We start from the raw sequence: 17,504 nt of genomic DNA on the forward strand, positions 1-17,504 counted from the left end.
AAGATCAGGGAAAAGGTTGGGAAAAAAAAAACCATGCAAGTTTCAAAGCAACAGGGATATAATCAAGTACTGTTATACCTATAAATGTTAAGCAAATTCAGATTCTTGGATTCAGAGTTGTAGAAACCAACACTGGACTCAGAAAGATTTAAGGGCAGGCAAAGGTTTATAAGGGACCTCTGCTCAAGCCAGAAGGGTGTCACAGCAATGACAGGGAGCTGGTGAGACTGGCTCCAAGAAAGAATAAAAGGGGAATAGCTTTCATGTCATCCCTGGGTGGGTAGAACTGGGCCTCCTGATGTCATGACATGTAGAGGTGGGACTTCCATCATGCTTGTGTGCTCTTCTCCATCATGCTTCTTCATGTGACACGTGTCTCATTCCTGTCTTACACCTGCACACAGGGGTGAGCATCTTTCTATGCTAATAAGGTAAATGTAACTGTTGTTACTGTGGTGACTATTATATGTAGGCATTTGCCCCTCACGGTCTGGAGTTGCCCCTTATCATCTGGCAAAGTCTCTGACATTATTACCTTCAGAATAATGCAGACCCTGCTTTGTGTAGCTTTAGCAGGGATTTCTGCAGACCACAGTCTCAGAAACTGAGCCGAGTTCCCAGCCTCCCATCTCCAGGCATGTTATCTCTCTCCCATAGCCTCGAAGCCTAGTTCACATTTTAACTCCTAATTTTATGGTATGGCTATAAACCTCATAAGACGAAGCGCTGACTCGGCTCTTCTATTTCCCTTGAGAGGTGGTTACGCCTTAGTCCTAAGGGGTCCTGTCTTTCATCGGACTGGGTGGGGGGCATTCCCTGAGTCTGCCATAAGGAGATCTTGATCCTAGACAAGGGATTAAGGGCTGTGCTGAGCCTCTTGAAAATTCAGTGTGCTCTTCTAGGTGTGCAACTTCTACAACAGGATTCAAAAAGTGGTTGTTGGATGCATGAAACTTCTACCTCAGTCCCAAGCACTAGAAAGGAGGTAAACTTCCAGCTTGGACTGGAGCTGGTAGTGAACCTTCCTAGATAGGTTGGTGCCCATGCTCCATTGTACCAGCCAGTAAGACGCACTCCAAAGTGCCTGTTTTTCATGGGGGAAGAGGATGAGAAACTGCACCAGTGCCAATCATTTCATGTTAGATCAGTTCTGTGGGAAGGAAAGGGGACCTGCTGCCCACCCCACAATAACACCAGGACATCTCTGATTTGCAGTACTGGACCTCGGGACGGAGGGAAGAAACAGGAAGCCAACAATGTGATTATGAGCAGCAGGGAAAGAAATAGGAGGTTCCTTTTGGGTAATTGGAAGTTCTGGAGAAGGCCTGTAATCAGCAGTGCTTTGAATGAACTCAGGGAGGTTCATCATGTGACAAATCACCCTGTTGAGAATTCAAGGCCAGGCCAGACTGCTTTATTCATGGTTATTTAGCTGGGCCACATCCTGTTGCTTTTCTCCACTCAGTGTTGCACACATCCTTAGTGTGTGGATCAGCCCACATGGCCCCAGGACACAGGTTATGCAACATGGCTTGAGAAATCTCAGCAGGTCCTCTGCATTCTGATGATGTCTAACTTACTCAAGAAGTTGTACAGTGGTAATCAAGTGGAATCTCCTGATGATTTTGTGTCCGGTACTTCTCCACATCCTCTGGACTCTGCAGGCACTTGACGTTTCCTGTTAAAATGGGCAACAGAGGGAACCAGAGGCTCAGGCAACCTCCTGACCACATTGACAGGACCTAAGAGCCTTGAATTTGAACTTGAACTGAATACCTGTCTTTGAATTAGACTGTTGGCTCAGTAACTAACCAGTGATATGGTTCTGGACAAGTTGTTTTTGAGACTAGTTGACCTATCTGCAAAGTGTCATAATGATAACTTCCCTAAAGAGCTGAAGGATTGTTAAGACTAAAATAGCAAACTGCAGAAAGCATTATAAACTACGTTCTCTAAAACACAAAATGATTTTTATTTTTCCCCGTAGGATCCATTCTTGGGCAGTCCACACAGAGCAGTTCATGGTAAGGCAGAACCTTCGCCAGGACTCTGTTGAAATTGTGTCGGGGGCACACAGGTCCAGAACTGTCCACATCTATAGTTCCTTTTCCAGAAGCTGGGACCAGCAGAACAGAATGGTGACCACAGACCTGGAGAGAGAGAGTGAAAGGAATCTTTGAATGAGAGCACCTCCTGGAGGATTTTGTAATGACCTCACAGAACTTGTGGCCCATCAGAACCAAAGGCACCCCTTCAACAGGATGCCTATTAGCCCACTTGGTGAATTGGTCCCATCCCTTTGCTGTGATAAGTTGGTGACATGCTATCCTCATGTAGACACTCGGAGGAGGACAACTATTTCTGCAGCTCGTGTGCACTTCCTTTTCATATCATGGCCATCCCAACCAGCTTCTTCGGGGTTACCCGCTGCACTAGATTCTGACAATTGCTCAGAGAGAGCAGAGTCCCAAGGAGGGAAACTTATGGTTCATCTTCCTAGAAGTTCTCTAGAACCATGTGGGATAAGTTCCCTTCCATATTCTAGGAAAAGGAAACCTGGGGAGATGCACAGTCCAATTTCTGCAGGAAATAGCAAACTTCAAACCACCTCCTGTATTCTACATATTCATTCTTAACCCTTCACCCCAATTAGCACAGACAACAGGACACACTCCAGTGTAACCATGTCTCACTATGGCAGAGTGTTAATGGAAGACATGGGAGATATATTGTCCATAAGAAAGAACCCTGGGCATAAGACTGAGTTTCATCAACATACCACTAGTCATCTCTGCAGAAAGAAGACTAAAATCAGGATACCAAAGTTCATAGCTCCAAACATAACAGACCAAGCAGACAGATCCAAGTGGTGTACATCCAAGGCCATCTTTACCACCTGTTTCTATGCAATAGACACCAGGCTGTTTATCTCTGCAATACTTCTACAAACCCCTGCTCGATACCTCAAAATGAACCAGCCATGCCCACTGGGAAGTGGTGGTTCATGAAGTCCTGTGGCAGCTCTCCCTACCCAGGAAACCAAGAAAAAAAAGAAAATAGGCTAGAAGAGCCCCACAGCCCAAAATGACATGCTTTGTCCTTCTCCTTCTCTTCTATCACCTCCCCTAATTCACAAATCCTATTGAATACATTTTGCATTTTTCATGTCCTTAAAGGGATCCTTTTTGAATGAGATCTGCAGCTTCCTTTCCAATTCTAGAGGATTCTCCCAGATATCCACACCTATCTGTCCATGTCTTCTGTGGAAGATTACACAGAGAAAGGAACCAATCAAACCAAGGTGGGAGACAGATGATGCCAGCAACAGAAATAAGGAAGTAGGTCTTCAGTTCCTTAAGTCCATGGAAACTTGTTCTGTGGCCATGATCCTGCCTCCCTGCTGAGTGTGGTGAGATACCATGTGCTCATGAACACCCAAGCAGTCCATCAGCACTATCACGTCTAAACAGAGTTCCTACCTGACACAGCTAGAATGGCCAGCTCTCCCTACAGCTTCTGCAGAGAAGCAGAATGATGATTTGATGTTAGACTGAGTGGAGTGGGGATGCAAAGAGGTCCATGTACATTTGAAATGCAGGCTAGAAAGAAAGGCAGACTCACGACATGGGGACCAGAGGTTTAAGAAAGGCTTGAGAGAGAAAGGGAATGTCCCCAGGGCCTGGGGAGAGCACCCTAGAGAAGGCGATTCTTCTTTCTTGCAGAGCCACTCACCAACACCCCCCGCCACCTCCTGGTGCAACACCCCCTGTGTGTCCAAAGCCTGTGAAGAGGACAGATTGAAGCTGCAGGACATCTTCCTGGGACGCACTCTGCCAGCACCATTTCAGGGTCTCAGGATTGTCACCCAAGACGCCTCATTGTCCCAGCCTCTGATGGCCCTGTGACTGGATGTGACATCTATCCTTCCAGGTGGTATTCTCACTACAGTCTGAATTCACAGCCCAACTATGCACTGATGCTTAGCTCCAGAGACAAAGCCACAAGCAAGACCACCTGCCCCTGCCTTACAGGTGGAACTTACATTGTGGTGGGGCAGTCAGGTAACAGACACTCACACAAGTAATTCATGGCCTGGGGTCACCCAAAGCACTGTGAAAGAGAGCCACTGGGAGCTCTGAGGATACACAACAGGAGAGCCACTTTCTGCTGCTACTGGAGTAGAATGATGATTTCTACTTCTTTTCCCACTTCTTATCCCTGCAGCAAACAAGGTTTTCTGAGAGTCAAAAATACTTTACTGCTAATAAGCACAGAGAAACAGACCAAGTCACAAGATGAAACAAAGATCAATGCCTACAACGCCGCAAGAAAGCCTGAACGCAGCACCTGGAGCCACGAGGTCACTGGAATGTGACCCCCGCCGCCCATCCATTCTTGCAAACACAGAGCCAAGCACTTTCCATTCCTGAGCTGGGTTTTCTCCTCAGAACCTGGGAAAGAGATGGACATTCGTAAACAGCTAGAGCAGCTGGTGAAACTACCTAGAAGTAACAATTTCCTGGATGTGAATTGAGAAGCAAGAGCTTTTTGATTTCATTCCCTTGAGCCCATAATACCAAATCCAAGACTCTATTCTGATAGTTCTGTGAGCATCTTTGATGACAATTTCTTTTAAAGCTGGAAAAGGGAAACCTAAATATCCAATGATAAAAAAAGATTAAATAAATTATGATACACTCATATGATGAGCAAATATGCAGAAATGGCAACGTTAATGGATGATATTTAATGTCATGAAAAAATGGTCCTCACAAATTGTGTAGAAAATACTGGAATTCACACCTACAATGTAACAAAGTAATTTTATGTGTATATTATACTTACATGAATCCAGAGAGTAAAGCTAATTAGAAATTAGGAGTGGTTGACTCTGGATGATGTAATTACAGGTGCTTTTTTGATCCCAGACTCAGTGCAATTCCCGGCTGCTGGTCTTCACTGCACCAGCTCTCCACTTCCATCCTTGACCTGGAAGCCACAGTGTGGCAGGTTTGCTTATCACCTCATTGCACCAAGACACTGTACTGATGGCCACTTCCATGGAGATCCCAGCTGGGAGGAGTATGGGTGAAATGAGTGACTAGTGTGGGAACAGCAGCTTGAGGGACAGCAGCTAACAGTGGTTCAGAGGAAGGAGAGAGATTGGGCCAGGAAGTGGGAGAGTCAGGAAGGGAATTTGGAAGGAAATGGTCATTGAGGTGGACTTTGAAGTGTGGGTAATGTTTGAAGAAACAAAAATAAAGTAATTTCCATCTATTAACTATCCAAAGGCCAGATGGTTTACAGTGCATGGGATAGGTAATTCTCACAGGATCTTCTGGGGTGGATTTTTATTATCTCTGCTATCCAGGCAAAGAAACTGAGGATCAGAGAGACAATTTCTGGTTGAATCAGTCTTCAGAATCAAGATTGTCATGGACAAGATACTGGCTTCCTCTCTGTATCCAGGAAAAGCAACACAAGCAAGGGCAGGCAGTGAGGAAGACTACAGAGCTTTCCAGAAGGTCAGTTCCACCTTGGCTGAAGAATAGGAAGTGAGTCTCCTACAAGGGTTGGGAGCAAAGACGGAAGGCCTGAAATGCCAGTCATTGGACTCATTGTGAAATAGAAGAACAAAGATAATTTCTAAACAGTAATGGAATCAAAGTTATAATTTATGAAAAATTGTCTGAAAACAGATGGGCTGTTTGGGGGTAATACATACGTAAAACTATGGTGCTGATTTTAAGGAGAAAAGTTTGAGCATCAAGTTTGGAAGTCGGGATTCCTCCAGGGAAAGGACCCCAAACATCATCAAACTCTCCACTCCTTCCCTCTCCAGCAGAACCACAGTACAGCAGAGACCATGGAAGTGCTTTATCAGTCAGGACCACCAAGTGGAAGCAGAAGAATCACCCCCTCTCCCTCGGTGCAAAGGGACTGCTCTTTTCTGAAGGAAAAACACAAAATTGTTTGAAGGGCTGTGCACTCAGAATGTCCCAATCCTGGAACCATGTTTCTCCCCAGCTCTTTCCTGCTACTTACCCTCTTCCTCTGAGCAACACTGCAGGCTCATGTCTGCTCCTGTCAACAGGTTCTAATCCATAGGAATTATCATTCCAGAGGCCTGGTAGAGTTCGGTGTGAAGCTGGGTCCTCTGAGAAGCAGACCTGAGAATGGGCAAGTGGCATGGCTTTCAGTGAGGGAAACACTGAGAGAACAGAGGGAGGGGGCTGAGTTAGACCAGGGCTCTCAGCCATGATGTGCAGCTGACCCTCAGAGAGCTAGATGGGGGAAGGGAGGGGAGATTGGGTGAATGACTGCAGTAAAGCCCAGGAAAGGGTTGGTGAGACCTTCAAGGAAACAAAATAGGCCACCAGGGGAGTCCTGTGTATCACAGGAATTGGCTTGCCAATCTCCATTATTGGCCTGGCTGATTCTGGGCTGGGAGAGGCCATGGGATGTGTGGGCCCACATGAATGCTCCTGGTCAATCATTTTCTCAATACAGAACAGTCTACGAGGCCCATCCTCAGGGCCTCTATGCCCTCCTTTGGAGAAGGGGCAGCCTCCATCCTCAAGACTCTTTACTAAGTGCCATGTCTGTTCCAACCTCTGGGGGAGACGATTCACCCCTCACATCTCCCCTACTGTGCTGATCTCACACTGTTCTCCCAATCCTTCCCAGTGACTTATTCACAGGCTCCTCCCACCCCTGAATGAGACTCTGTTCCTGCTCTTCTGAATGAATCCAGATACTCTATCTCCAAGCAAGCCCTGGTTCTTTCATTCCTTTGCCTTTGACACCTTTGTGTGTATAGTCCTAAACCATGAAGGGGTAATGGGGTTACCTGTCTGTTGGCTCAGTCCCTATCCACAGGCCTGGGTACCAGCCTGTCCTGGCAGGAAGATAATTGACTGGCATCAGCCCCATCTTTTCTCTCAGCTTCCTCTTTCTCAGGTGACCCTCCCCTGACACCAAGGCCAACTTACATCATTGGATAGTTGAAGCTTAGCCAAGTGGCCCACAGGTCCATGTAATTCTGGGGTATCAAGAAGACATTGGCACTTGACTAGAGAAAGTTGAAGTGTAGTGAAAAAAATATTAGAGGACAGGGAATGCTGGATGCCTGGCATGTCCTGGGAACTGACAGGTCCCTATTCTCCCTTGGGCCTCTGTGAGGCTCTTGAGGTGACAAGATTTTAGGTGGGACTGAGGGGCCTGCTGTGTGTGGGGTTCTGGACGTGGCTCCTCCCCATCTTGCTGGTTCTTAGCTGAAGGGAGATGAATGCTAGGTGGCTCTCTGGGTTGCTGCATGAAAGGAGTACATGAGAAAATCAAGGATTCTCCAAAAGCATGTCTGGACCAGATAACATTGCACATTCAGAGTTCCCTTGGGAAGTGAAAGGAAATAACTTTGGGTTTTGAAAGGGAATTCAGCTAAATCCTGGTGGGGAATCAGTAGAAAGAAACTTGGAAATCCACCAGGATTGCAGTCACTAATACTTTGGATGCCAAGGGCAATGCTGAAGACTTGCCTGGGATTCCCCTTTTCCCTCTGGAATGGGGGAGAGGGAGAAAGGTGCAGTGGGGCCATGGAGTAGAAGTACGATGCCTCTAGGTGGCCAGTGAGCCTTCCAAACTGTACCTGCCCAGGTTTCCAGGGAGTCTGCAGCCCGGAGTGGGGCCCTGGTGAGGGGAGGGTGGTGACAGACACAGGAGAAAGCAGGGCACAGCGAGTCTCCTTCTGACTCTGCATGGCATGTTTGTTCTGCGGTTGGAAAGAGCTACTTGCCAGACAAAATATGCAAAGTCCCGCACACACCTGGCAGATATTAGGTTTCTGGCACATTCTTGCCATAGCATTTCCTGCCCAGCAACCTTTGCTGAGCCTTGCAAAGTGGGGGTAATTCGTGGGCAGATGTTACTAGATTGTCAGAGCACCCAGCACAGTGCATGTAAAGAGAAGCTCAAAGTACTGCCGCATCGCGCGCCCTCAAGGCCATCCTCTTGCCTACCCAGTCCTCTTTGAGAAGGGCCCCTCTTTCCCTTCCCTGAACTCCCACCCATTTAATATGGTGTGTCTACACTCTGTGCCCGTTAGATACTGGCCTGTGTGGTTTGCTATTGTGCTTGTCCCATTTCTCTTAGAAATCCTGTGAGCTCCCCAGGGTGGCAGCAGAGCTTTGGCTCCATCTTCCACACAGAGCGTAGCATGGACTTCCAGCGGGCACAGGGAGGAGCAATCAACTCCAGTCCCCGGGTGGATACCTTGGCACAGAGGGGCGAGATGGGGGAGACTCGGACTCCTGGTTGGAAAGCTTGGGTTTAGGACAATGCCAGCTGTCCTCTGGCCCTTGCAGCCCTTCTGTGGCCAGCTGAGTGCTGTCAGTGGAAAGCATGGGTGGACATCAGTGCGGGTGAGGTTACTGTAGAACAAAGGCCAAGAGAGTGCATTGACCTCTTCTTGATCCAGGCTGCCCAGCTGGGGACCTGTGGCACCATCCTCACGCCTGGGGCCTGGGAGGAGCCATGTTTGAGGGTCCTGATCTGTGAAGTGTCAGGTTAGAGTCTCTTTCCCTCTTGTGGGCCCCTGCCCTGACATCTGCTCTTCACACCTAATGCCAATGGCCCCTTCCAATTTCTCACCAGCATCTCTTCCCTGCTTCTCCCAGGCTGGTCTGGCCTGTGTCTTTCCTCTGGAGTCTACAAAGCCCTGTGGTGAGGTCCCATCAGCATGTCATGCACTATGAGAACTGCCCAAGGGGAGCTCCTGGGACCTTGGTTCTTTCCCTTGTGGGTGGTTCATAAACACTCTGTGAATGAGTGAACTGTGTGCTCCTAGCAGTGGGTCCCCATCTCCAGAGCCAGTGTTGCTCAGATAGGCTGCAGAAAGGCAGGTCATCCTGGGCCCTATTTCCTGGGTAGGAGGAGAGGGAATCTACTCGTACCATCTCCTGTTTGTCTGGTGCCTGAGATTCAGCTAGGACCATTGGACAGGGAAGAGCCCACATCCCAGGAGGGCCCTGCCCCTTTCTCTGTGCCCAGAGAACAGGCTGGGGTTAACACTGGGTCAAGAGGACTGGCTTGCTATGTTCCCTCCCCACATTGTCCTTTGCCATGGGAAAGCCCAATAGGCCCAGGGTTATGAAGGCAGGTTTCTGTAGTTCTGACCTCCTGTCCCCTATTCTTCAATGCCACGTGCAATGTGGATGGACAGATAGTGGGCCCTGGTTGCATAACTACGTATCTCAGAGTGCTTGTTTACTTGAGCAAGCTGACGATCTCAGGATGACAGTGGCTGATTTGACAGTAGCTCACAAGGTATTTTGAGATAATTTCTTTAGTATACAATTTATCCATTTAAATCACACTTTTAATGACTTTTAGTGTATTTGCAAGATTGATCCACAATTTTACAACTTCTTTGTTACCCCCCAAAGAATGGTACATTCTTTACCTGTCATCTCCACCACCACCACTAATTCCATCCAGGCCCTGGACAACCACTAGTCTGCTTTATGTCCCCATAAATTTGCTTATTCCTAGACATTTCATATAAAAAGAAGCATGCACTATATGGTCCTTTGCAACTGGCTTCTGTCATTTAGCATTCTATTTTCCAGGTTCATGTATGTTGTAGCATGTGCCAGTACTTCATTCTTTTTTAGTGCTAAATAATATTCCATTGTGTGGATACACCTCTTCCAATTTACCCATTAGTGCATAGATATTTCCACTGTTCCACTTTGGGCTGTGTGAAAAAAGCTTCCTTATGTATTAATATACAAGTTGTGTGTGTTGTGTGTATATGTGTGTGTACATTTGTTTTCCCTTCTCTTGGGTATATAGTTAAGAGTGGAATTGTTGATCATTGAGTAACACTTTGATAGGAAGAAAGGAGTGGAAGAAATTTTATAATAGAAGGAAAGTTTAGAAGTATGTTTAGACAACAATTACTTCTTGAACTTGTGACTAAGATCAAGTATAGGAATCTGTGTAAGTGCAGTTTGATGAAGGTAACAAGTTATACAAAGAGGAAAGTGAGAATTAAGGCTGGAGAAGGACATTAAGAGCACAAACACAAGCCATTTGCAAACAAAATGAAATGTAGGTATAAATGAATAATATTTGCAACTTACTATGTGTCCAATACAGGACTAACAAACTTAAACCTCATTAATATTGGTAACAATTTCCGAAACAAATATTAGTGTTTTTGTTTACAGGTGACAATATTGAAACTCACCGAACAAAGAAAAATTACCTGACATCGCAGTAAATTTCAGAACCAGTACCTCAGTCTGGCATTTTATTTTCTTCTATTGTAATATCTTACATTATTGAGATCACAGCAAAAATAAATATTTTTACATAAATATATGTGAACATTTTACCATGAGCATATTCTAATGTCATTAGAAATATTTCTTAAACAACATTCTTTTTGTAGTGCTGGGCATCAAAACCAGGGCATGCTAAGCAAGAACTCTACCACTGATCTATACCCTCAGCCCATTGAACAATATTTTTATTGATGTAGTATGTTTTATATATATATATATATGATATGTAGATATACACATGTCCAATATATTATAATATAAGTATAGCTAAATCCTAATCTATCATTTTTGTTTATCATTTATAATATTGTGATTTATTACATTATTATTTAATATTATAAATAATGTTGTGGCACATATGTTTGTGAATCAATTTGTCCTGCTACCAGCATTTTAAAGAATGTTTGTCTCATCCTCCACAATATTGAACATTGTCAAGTCTTTATTTGGGATCAATCACTTATCACTGAAATTTTTAAAAAATAATTAGTCAAGTTCAACATTTGCTAAGTGGTTGTATACCACCCATATCTCTTCTCTTTACAAAGTGCCTATTCAGTTCCTTTGCCTTTTTCATCATTTTGAGCTTTAGTTATGTTTGTCAATCTATAAGAGTTCTTTATATAGAGAAGCTGTTAATCGTAATTTGGGGGACAATTTGTTCCTTTTGCTGATCTAGGACCCCTGATTAGGAAACAAATTTAGAATCCAAGTCAGAGTGCTGGTTTGATCATTGTCACTTGAGAGGTATAGCACACCCGAGCCTCAAAAGTGGAGGAGATCTCTGCTGGAAAGGGAAACAAATCCATGGTTAGAAAAATCAAATGAAAATATTCAGGGGCTGGAAATGTAGCTCAGTGGTGGAGTGCTTGCCTAGCCACAAGTGTGGCTGAGGTTACCATTAAAATCCTGTACAAAACAGCAATAAACTATTCCTCTGCGTCAGTAGTGTCACTGGATCATGTGCTATGTCGAGTAAAGGTACCTCAGTACTTCCGTGCTGAAGTGTCACAACACCAGAGATATGGTGGTGTGAGAATGTTTTCCAAGCATAGAGTTGCACTCCCAATCCTGAAATGCTTATGAACAATTCATGTCAGACTTGAGAAGGCCTGAAGGAGATTGATTTCTATTCATTCTTGCCACTGACAACTTACTTAAGATAGCTGTTTTTGTTGTTGTTCTCTTGAGTTGAAGAATCAAAATGAAAATTTATAACTGTCACAGTATCTTGTACCCTTTTCAAACAGGAATACTTATAGCACCAATCTCCATCTCCCAAGCATATTCTGTACTTTTCACTTCTACACTAAAACACTTATCAACTGAGTCATAAATTCTATTGTAAACAATTCGTGATCATAAGTTCTAATTTGACACTAACATAATATTTCCTTATGCCAAGCCTCACGCTTCCCCCATAACATTACTACTACCACGTAACCTTATTTTGTGGGCAGGGGTGAACTTCTGAGGATCCAAAGTAGTGGGTGACACAGTGACAGACACATGATACACACAGGACAAACCAGTAACCATTCTGGCTTGGTCATCAATGTCAAAATGGGCTCTGACTTCTTCCTAAAACTCACTCTCCCTAACTCAGACCTTTTCTAGATGTCCAGAGCTTTCTCCACAGGATGGCAGCCTGTCTTTGGAGAGAAATACAGGACTCCTGTTCTACATTGTCTTGGCAGGTCTCCTCTTTTTTCCTCTATCACAAAATGAATGACATAGCCGTTGGTCTAAGAAACTTCACCAATCCTAAACAGTGAAACCAGCAGTTCTGTGAACCAGAGGCTAAGTGAATCCAGGTTCCAGGGGATCCTGGTTTTTCTCATTGTTGCCTGATAAAGTTCAGTGTCTGGAGGAAATGAGGGTCAAACATATTTTGACTGTCAAATATACAGAAAATTGGTCTCAAAGGGAGAGCCATCTTCTGGTACAGCCAAGGACACCCTAAAATCTTGAATCTTCCCCTTGTAAGAGTGCCATACACTAACTGCTATTGCCCTCCACCCCCAATCCGTACACTGAAACCTAATCCCACATGTGAGAGTATTTTGAGTGGAGGCTTGGTAGGTGATTAGGTCATGAGGGTGGAGCCCCCATAAATGACATAAGTGTCGTTACAAAAAGAGACCCCAAAGACTAATCTTACACCTTCCCCATGTGAAGAAGGCTCTCTGTTACCAGGAGGCAAATCCTCATCAGACATCAATCTGCTGGGGCTTTGATCTAGACTTCCACTTTCCAGAACTGTGAGAATTACTTTTCTGTTGTCATCCAGTCTATGTTAGTTTGTTTTATCGGCCCTCATGGATTAGACAAAGTGCAAACCTGCAGCTGGCAAAGGAATTTAGCAGAGCTGACACTGCTGAGAGAACCTGAAGAGGAACAGCACAGGTGGACTTGGATTCCACACGACACTTCTGAGCCACCACCACATGAGCTCCCATCTCTGAGATCACCTGGGCTCATTCAGCACCTTCCCACTGGCCAGGGAGCCAGGAATGGAATGGAGGTGCCTGGTCACTGGTCAGAGAGTTGGCCTGCCTCTGAGACCAGAGGGCAGAGCTCTATCCTGCTCCCAGGCAATCCCAGGTGCCTCTTTTCCTGAGAATCCAGTCATTGCACAGAACTCCTTAGCTCCTCTTCTTCTCAGAAGAGGATGGGACAGCAATGGGGAGACCTAGGCTTGGAAGCAGCCTGGGTGAGTGCAGAGTCCACCTGGCTCCAAGCTCTCCTGGTAGGGCTTGACAGACCCTGAAATTATGTCCTGATGGAAGGGTCTGTGAGGTTAGAGCACTGTAAAGTCCCAGGGCAACAGAATCCTAGGACTCTAGCATCACATTTTGGTGCTCAGTATCCTAGCTCCACCACCTAGCTACACAAGGAGACTGCTGCAATGGCAGGCACATCATTTGATCTCTCCATCTCATGTTCCTCCTCTTTAAAATGAATGCAGTATCCACCTCACAGGTTCACAGTGAGGTCGTTAATCAAAATGACTCTTGTGAATTGGCTTACAGGGTTCTTTCGATACCTGCTCTCTACTTTTATTCCACATATTGAGGTAGAAGAAATAAAAAGTAGGAAGAAAGGACACATAAAAGAAGAACAAAGAAATGTACTTTAAATTTGAAGTTGCACATGCCTTTCCAGTCCTGGGAAATTTTTAAATCTTAGAATTACCATAAATTCACCCACTTATAAAAATTACCTTGTGCACTGTTAGTTAGCCCATGCAAAAGATAAAGCAAAAAGAGATTTAATCTGGGCATGGTGGCCCACACCTGGAATCCAGCAACTTGGGAGGCTGAAGCAGGAGGATCACAGGTTCAAAGCCAACCTCAGCAACTTAGTGAGTCCCTAAACAACTTAATGAGATCCTGTCTCAAAATAAAAACAGCTGGGGATACAGCTCAGTGGGAAAGCACCTCAGGTTCAACTCCCAGTACACACACAGAGAGGGAGAGGGGGCCAAAAGGAGAGAGAGAGGGAGAGAGGAAGAGAGAGAGAGAGAGAGAGAGAGAGAGAGAGAGAGAGAGAGAGAGAGAGAGAGAGAGAGAGAGAGAGAGAGAGAGAGAGACTTGATATTTTAACAAACCTAGGACTGGGGTTGTAGCTCAGTGGTAGATGACTTGTCTGGCCCATGTGAGGCACTGAGTTCAATCCTCAGCATCACATTAAAACAAATAAGTAAAATAAAGGTATCATGTCTATCTACAACTAAAAAAATTTTTTTTAAAGAAACCTGTAATATGCTTTCCAATGACTATCTACTAATAAGATAATGAAGACTACATCAGCCTAAAGACCTCAAGAAAGACCATAAACATCCTTGTGATCACCAGATTGATGTCATCTTCATGGATCTTCCCATGCCCACCCCTCACAAATATCCTTTAAAAGAAGAACCTGAGAACCCTAAAAGCATCTGTCGCTCTAAGGATGTCCCACATTCTCCCTTGAGTGTGTATTCCTTCCTTTACTTGAAAGGGCATCTCTCTCTTGAGATAGCCTACTGTCTCTCTTGAATGTGTATCTAGTTTCCTAAATAAATCTGTCTGTCTCTAACTGGAGCGGACTGGAATTCTTTCCAACAGGTAAGTCAAGGACCCCATTTGTCCTGCGTTTCCCCCTCTCCAGGAACTCCTTGAACCCTCTAGTCCATTGCCTTACTGCTGGGCGCAAACACCTGTCTGTGCTTCCTGCCTTTTTCCATGTAGAAGACTCAAAAATTCCAACCTGACAATCAGAAGAATCTCCAAACCGCACGCATTCAGGAGGCGTAGGGAGAGGGACGGGATTGTCCACTGATGTCTGGCGGTGGACGTTCCCTGCAGAATGTGCCCGCTGACTGAGCGGGGTGCGGTCATGCAGGCACACAGATCCGTGCGAGTCTGCACGTGTGACCAGAGTTCTGGGAGGTCTCGGGTTATAGTATCCTGGAGCTGGGGGACCTGGCAGAGCCATTGTTCGCCCAAGCGTCAGGCCCGACCTTCCAGGGTAGGAGGCGTACTGCACCGCGGACAGCACCGCGGACCTCTCTGGGGTACTCCCGGATGAAAGCCAAGTCTCCTCTCCCACGCGTCTGGGAGGAGAAGACAGGATGGAGTTGAGTGTTGGGGGCCACCGTGGCTTCCCACACTGTTCCCAGTGCAATTTTAGCAGTGCCAACCATTCGTTGTGAGCAGAGGACCGGTAACCCATCCCAGTGCCGAACCAAGTCCTCTCCTTCCAGAGAGAAACGTCCCGGGTGCACCCGAAGTCGCGGGTGTGGACCGAGGCCAAGGAACTTGGAGAAGTGGAGAAGGAGAAAAGGAGGGGAGGGGAGCGAGGAGTTGGCAGCAAAGGGAACAGCAGATTGCGTCCAGCCAATGGGAATGGCAGGACGAGGTGGCACCAAATTCCCTTTGGCCAATGACAGGCCAGAAGTTACGGGAGCCCTCATTAGCATTTCCCAGAGGCTGGGGCAGGGACGACGTGGTGTTGGAGTTTGCAGCATCCCTACGCTGTATCTGCTGGTGGAGCTACTCGACTTTCTGTCCCCTCCCCTCTCCCGCCCTTTTTTCCACGCGGGGCTGTGTCGGCCAGGCAGCTCTGCTCACTTTGCTCCTTGTTGGCAGCAGATTAAAGAGTTTTGAGGAAATACGGGACACGGTCGCCCTAGGCCAGCTCTACCCTTTAAATTCCGAGCCCGGGGAGCTCCGCGCACAGCGGGTCGGGTCTGCACAGCCATCCACGTGCAACAGCAGAGAGGTGTTCCAAGCGCAGCTCCACCGATCGCCCCGCACAAGCCGGCCCCCAGAGCCGAAGTTCACCCTCAGTTTTGGCGGAGCCAAATTCGCTCCGCAGCCTCAGCCCTGGGAGAGTGATCCCAGCACCCTAGAGCCAGGATGCCTGCCCACATGCTGCAGGAGGTGAGCGTCCCAGAAGTGGCCTCAGTCCCGCGCCTTGGCCAGCGCAGAATGGGACTTCTAGGCGACTAGTTAACTTCTATGAGGAAACAGCCGTCTTTCCAGAGTTCTGCTGCCCTCGGTTGAGGGCGGGGTGTGTGTTGCATTCCGGAGGATTGATTCCATAACTCTTGGTTCTTGAGCTTTAAAAACTCGGTCCTGCTGGTGCCTGTATACGTGGGATTTCCTTTGCATGTTGCTAGGGGTGTGAGTTGTTTATCCTCCTCTCTCCTTCTGCTCCTTCACCTTGAGATTTCACCTCCAATTAATCTGTAATTTCTGGAAACTTCCCCCTATTCAATCTCAGGGTACATACCACCATCACATAGCCTGGGCACTGGGGCAGGATCTGTGCCTCCACTGCACACTGCGTTAGAGAGCAAGTGCCCTCTACTGCCCCAGCCTCTGCGTTCTCCTGATTCTCCATTTCTTTTTTCAGATCTCCAGCTCCTATGTGACTACCACCACCATCACAGCACCTCCAAATGAGGGCCTAAAGGATGGGGGACAGAAGTTGGAGAAGATGGCCCTTTACTCAGCAGAAGACATCCGCCCTGAAATGAAAGATGACATATTTGACTCCAGCTATCAGGATGCAGAGGGCCCCAGGCCCAAGCTTGAATATGTCTGGAGAAACATCATCCTCATGGGTCTGCTGCACTTGGCAGCCCTTTATGGGGTCATACTGACTCCCACCAGCAAGTTCTACACTTTGCTCTGGGGTAAGCAGCTTCCCTTGTTCTGAAACGGTACTCCAGGTTTCTCACTGATATTTTAATAAGGCGGGATCTTCCACAGAGCAGAGGCCCCTCTCGGTCCAGGTTTTGCCAGTAAAGTGTCTTTGGTTGCCTGAGAGACTGACTGGATTGGGAATAGAGCCTAGTGAGATTGGGAGCTGAAATGTAATTCTAGAGTGTCCCTTAACATGGGTGCTGGGGAGCAAGCCTTGAGACCATGGGAAGGGGACTTTGAAGTATAGAGAGATGTGTGGCACAGAAGCAGCTGCCCCTGAAAGAACTTTTCTGTTTGAGTCAGCTGGCTCCCTGTCCCTGCCCTTCCTGCTTGGGTGACTGGGAACCTGGGGCTAGACCAGAGCTCCTGGACTGCATGCCAAGCACAGCCAGGATTGTAGGAAAGGAAAGCTGCTGAGGAGATATCATGAAAAAAGGAAGAGCATAAAGGGATTATCAACAAAAAGATTTTGACCTGACCCCTTGGCCAGACAAGGATGATGTGTCATAGTGGAGGAATAACAAGGCCATGACCTAAGCTGCACAGATGTGTTGCTCTGTTACTCCAGGTAGGTCTGGGTACAACTCATGCCAGTCAGCAGTATGTATTAGAATGAAATAATGTTCAGAAATGCTTTGTGTTCCATTCTCCACCCTGACAGTTCCTGCCCTTTTCACCTGAGGCCACAAAGTGTCAAGGACCCAACATCTTTTAACACCAGCTGCTATTCCTGCTCCTCCCTATTCTGTAGGCTGCTATAATGAGGGAGACGGTTGCCAATTCTTCCCTGACCTACCCTTAGCTCAGCTTTTTTGGAGATTCATGCCTGGGTTTGATAGCCCCTGGATCCATGCATGTGCTTTGCAGGTAGATTCACCTCTGCCCCTGAAGCCTGAGTTGGGAAGGAGGAGCAGGGAGCTCTAGAGACCTAGGGGCCCAATTGCTGCTCTCTGAGAAGTAGAGA

At 46.6% G+C, this 17,504-nt stretch overlaps 2 protein-coding genes across 12 annotated transcripts in view; one reads left to right on the forward strand and one right to left on the reverse strand.

Moving 5' to 3' along the window:
- The window catches only part of LOC306659736 (uncharacterized protein), a 143,022-nt gene that overhangs the window by 21,862 nt on the left and 103,656 nt on the right, over nt 1-17,504 (reverse strand). For 4 of the 10 annotated variants that reach the window (XR_013763405.1, XR_013763407.1, XR_013763409.1 and 1 more), the window contains 2 exons: nt 6,046-6,170; nt 670-2,150 (listed from right to left, as the gene is read on the reverse strand). Coding sequence is in view for 3 of the 10 variants with exons in the window: in XM_079137461.1 (XP_078993587.1) it covers nt 1,953-2,150; nt 14,598-15,062 (663 nt within the window). In the remaining 7 variants the exon portion in view is untranslated. Of the gene's footprint in view, nt 1-669; nt 2,151-6,045; nt 6,171-14,597; nt 15,324-17,504 lie in introns of those variants that run through there. The other 6 variants (XR_013763406.1, XR_013763408.1, XM_079137462.1 and 3 more) reach the window with 5 other exon arrangements.
- LOC306659734 (acyl-CoA desaturase 1-like) overlaps nt 15,560-17,504 on the forward strand; it is a 182,132-nt gene continuing 180,187 nt past the window's right edge. For both annotated transcript variants that reach the window (XR_013763403.1, XM_079137458.1), the window contains exons 1-2: nt 15,560-15,772; nt 16,248-16,530. Coding sequence is in view for 1 of the 2 variants with exons in the window: in XM_079137458.1 (XP_078993584.1) it covers nt 15,749-15,772; nt 16,248-16,530 (307 nt within the window). In the remaining variant the exon portion in view is untranslated. The remainder of the gene's footprint in view (nt 15,773-16,247; nt 16,531-17,504) is intronic.

The sequence above is a fragment of the Sciurus vulgaris genome (assembly GCF_902686455.1).
Source record: "Sciurus vulgaris genome assembly, chromosome: 4".
Classification (NCBI taxonomy): Eukaryota; Metazoa; Chordata; class Mammalia; order Rodentia; family Sciuridae; genus Sciurus; species Sciurus vulgaris.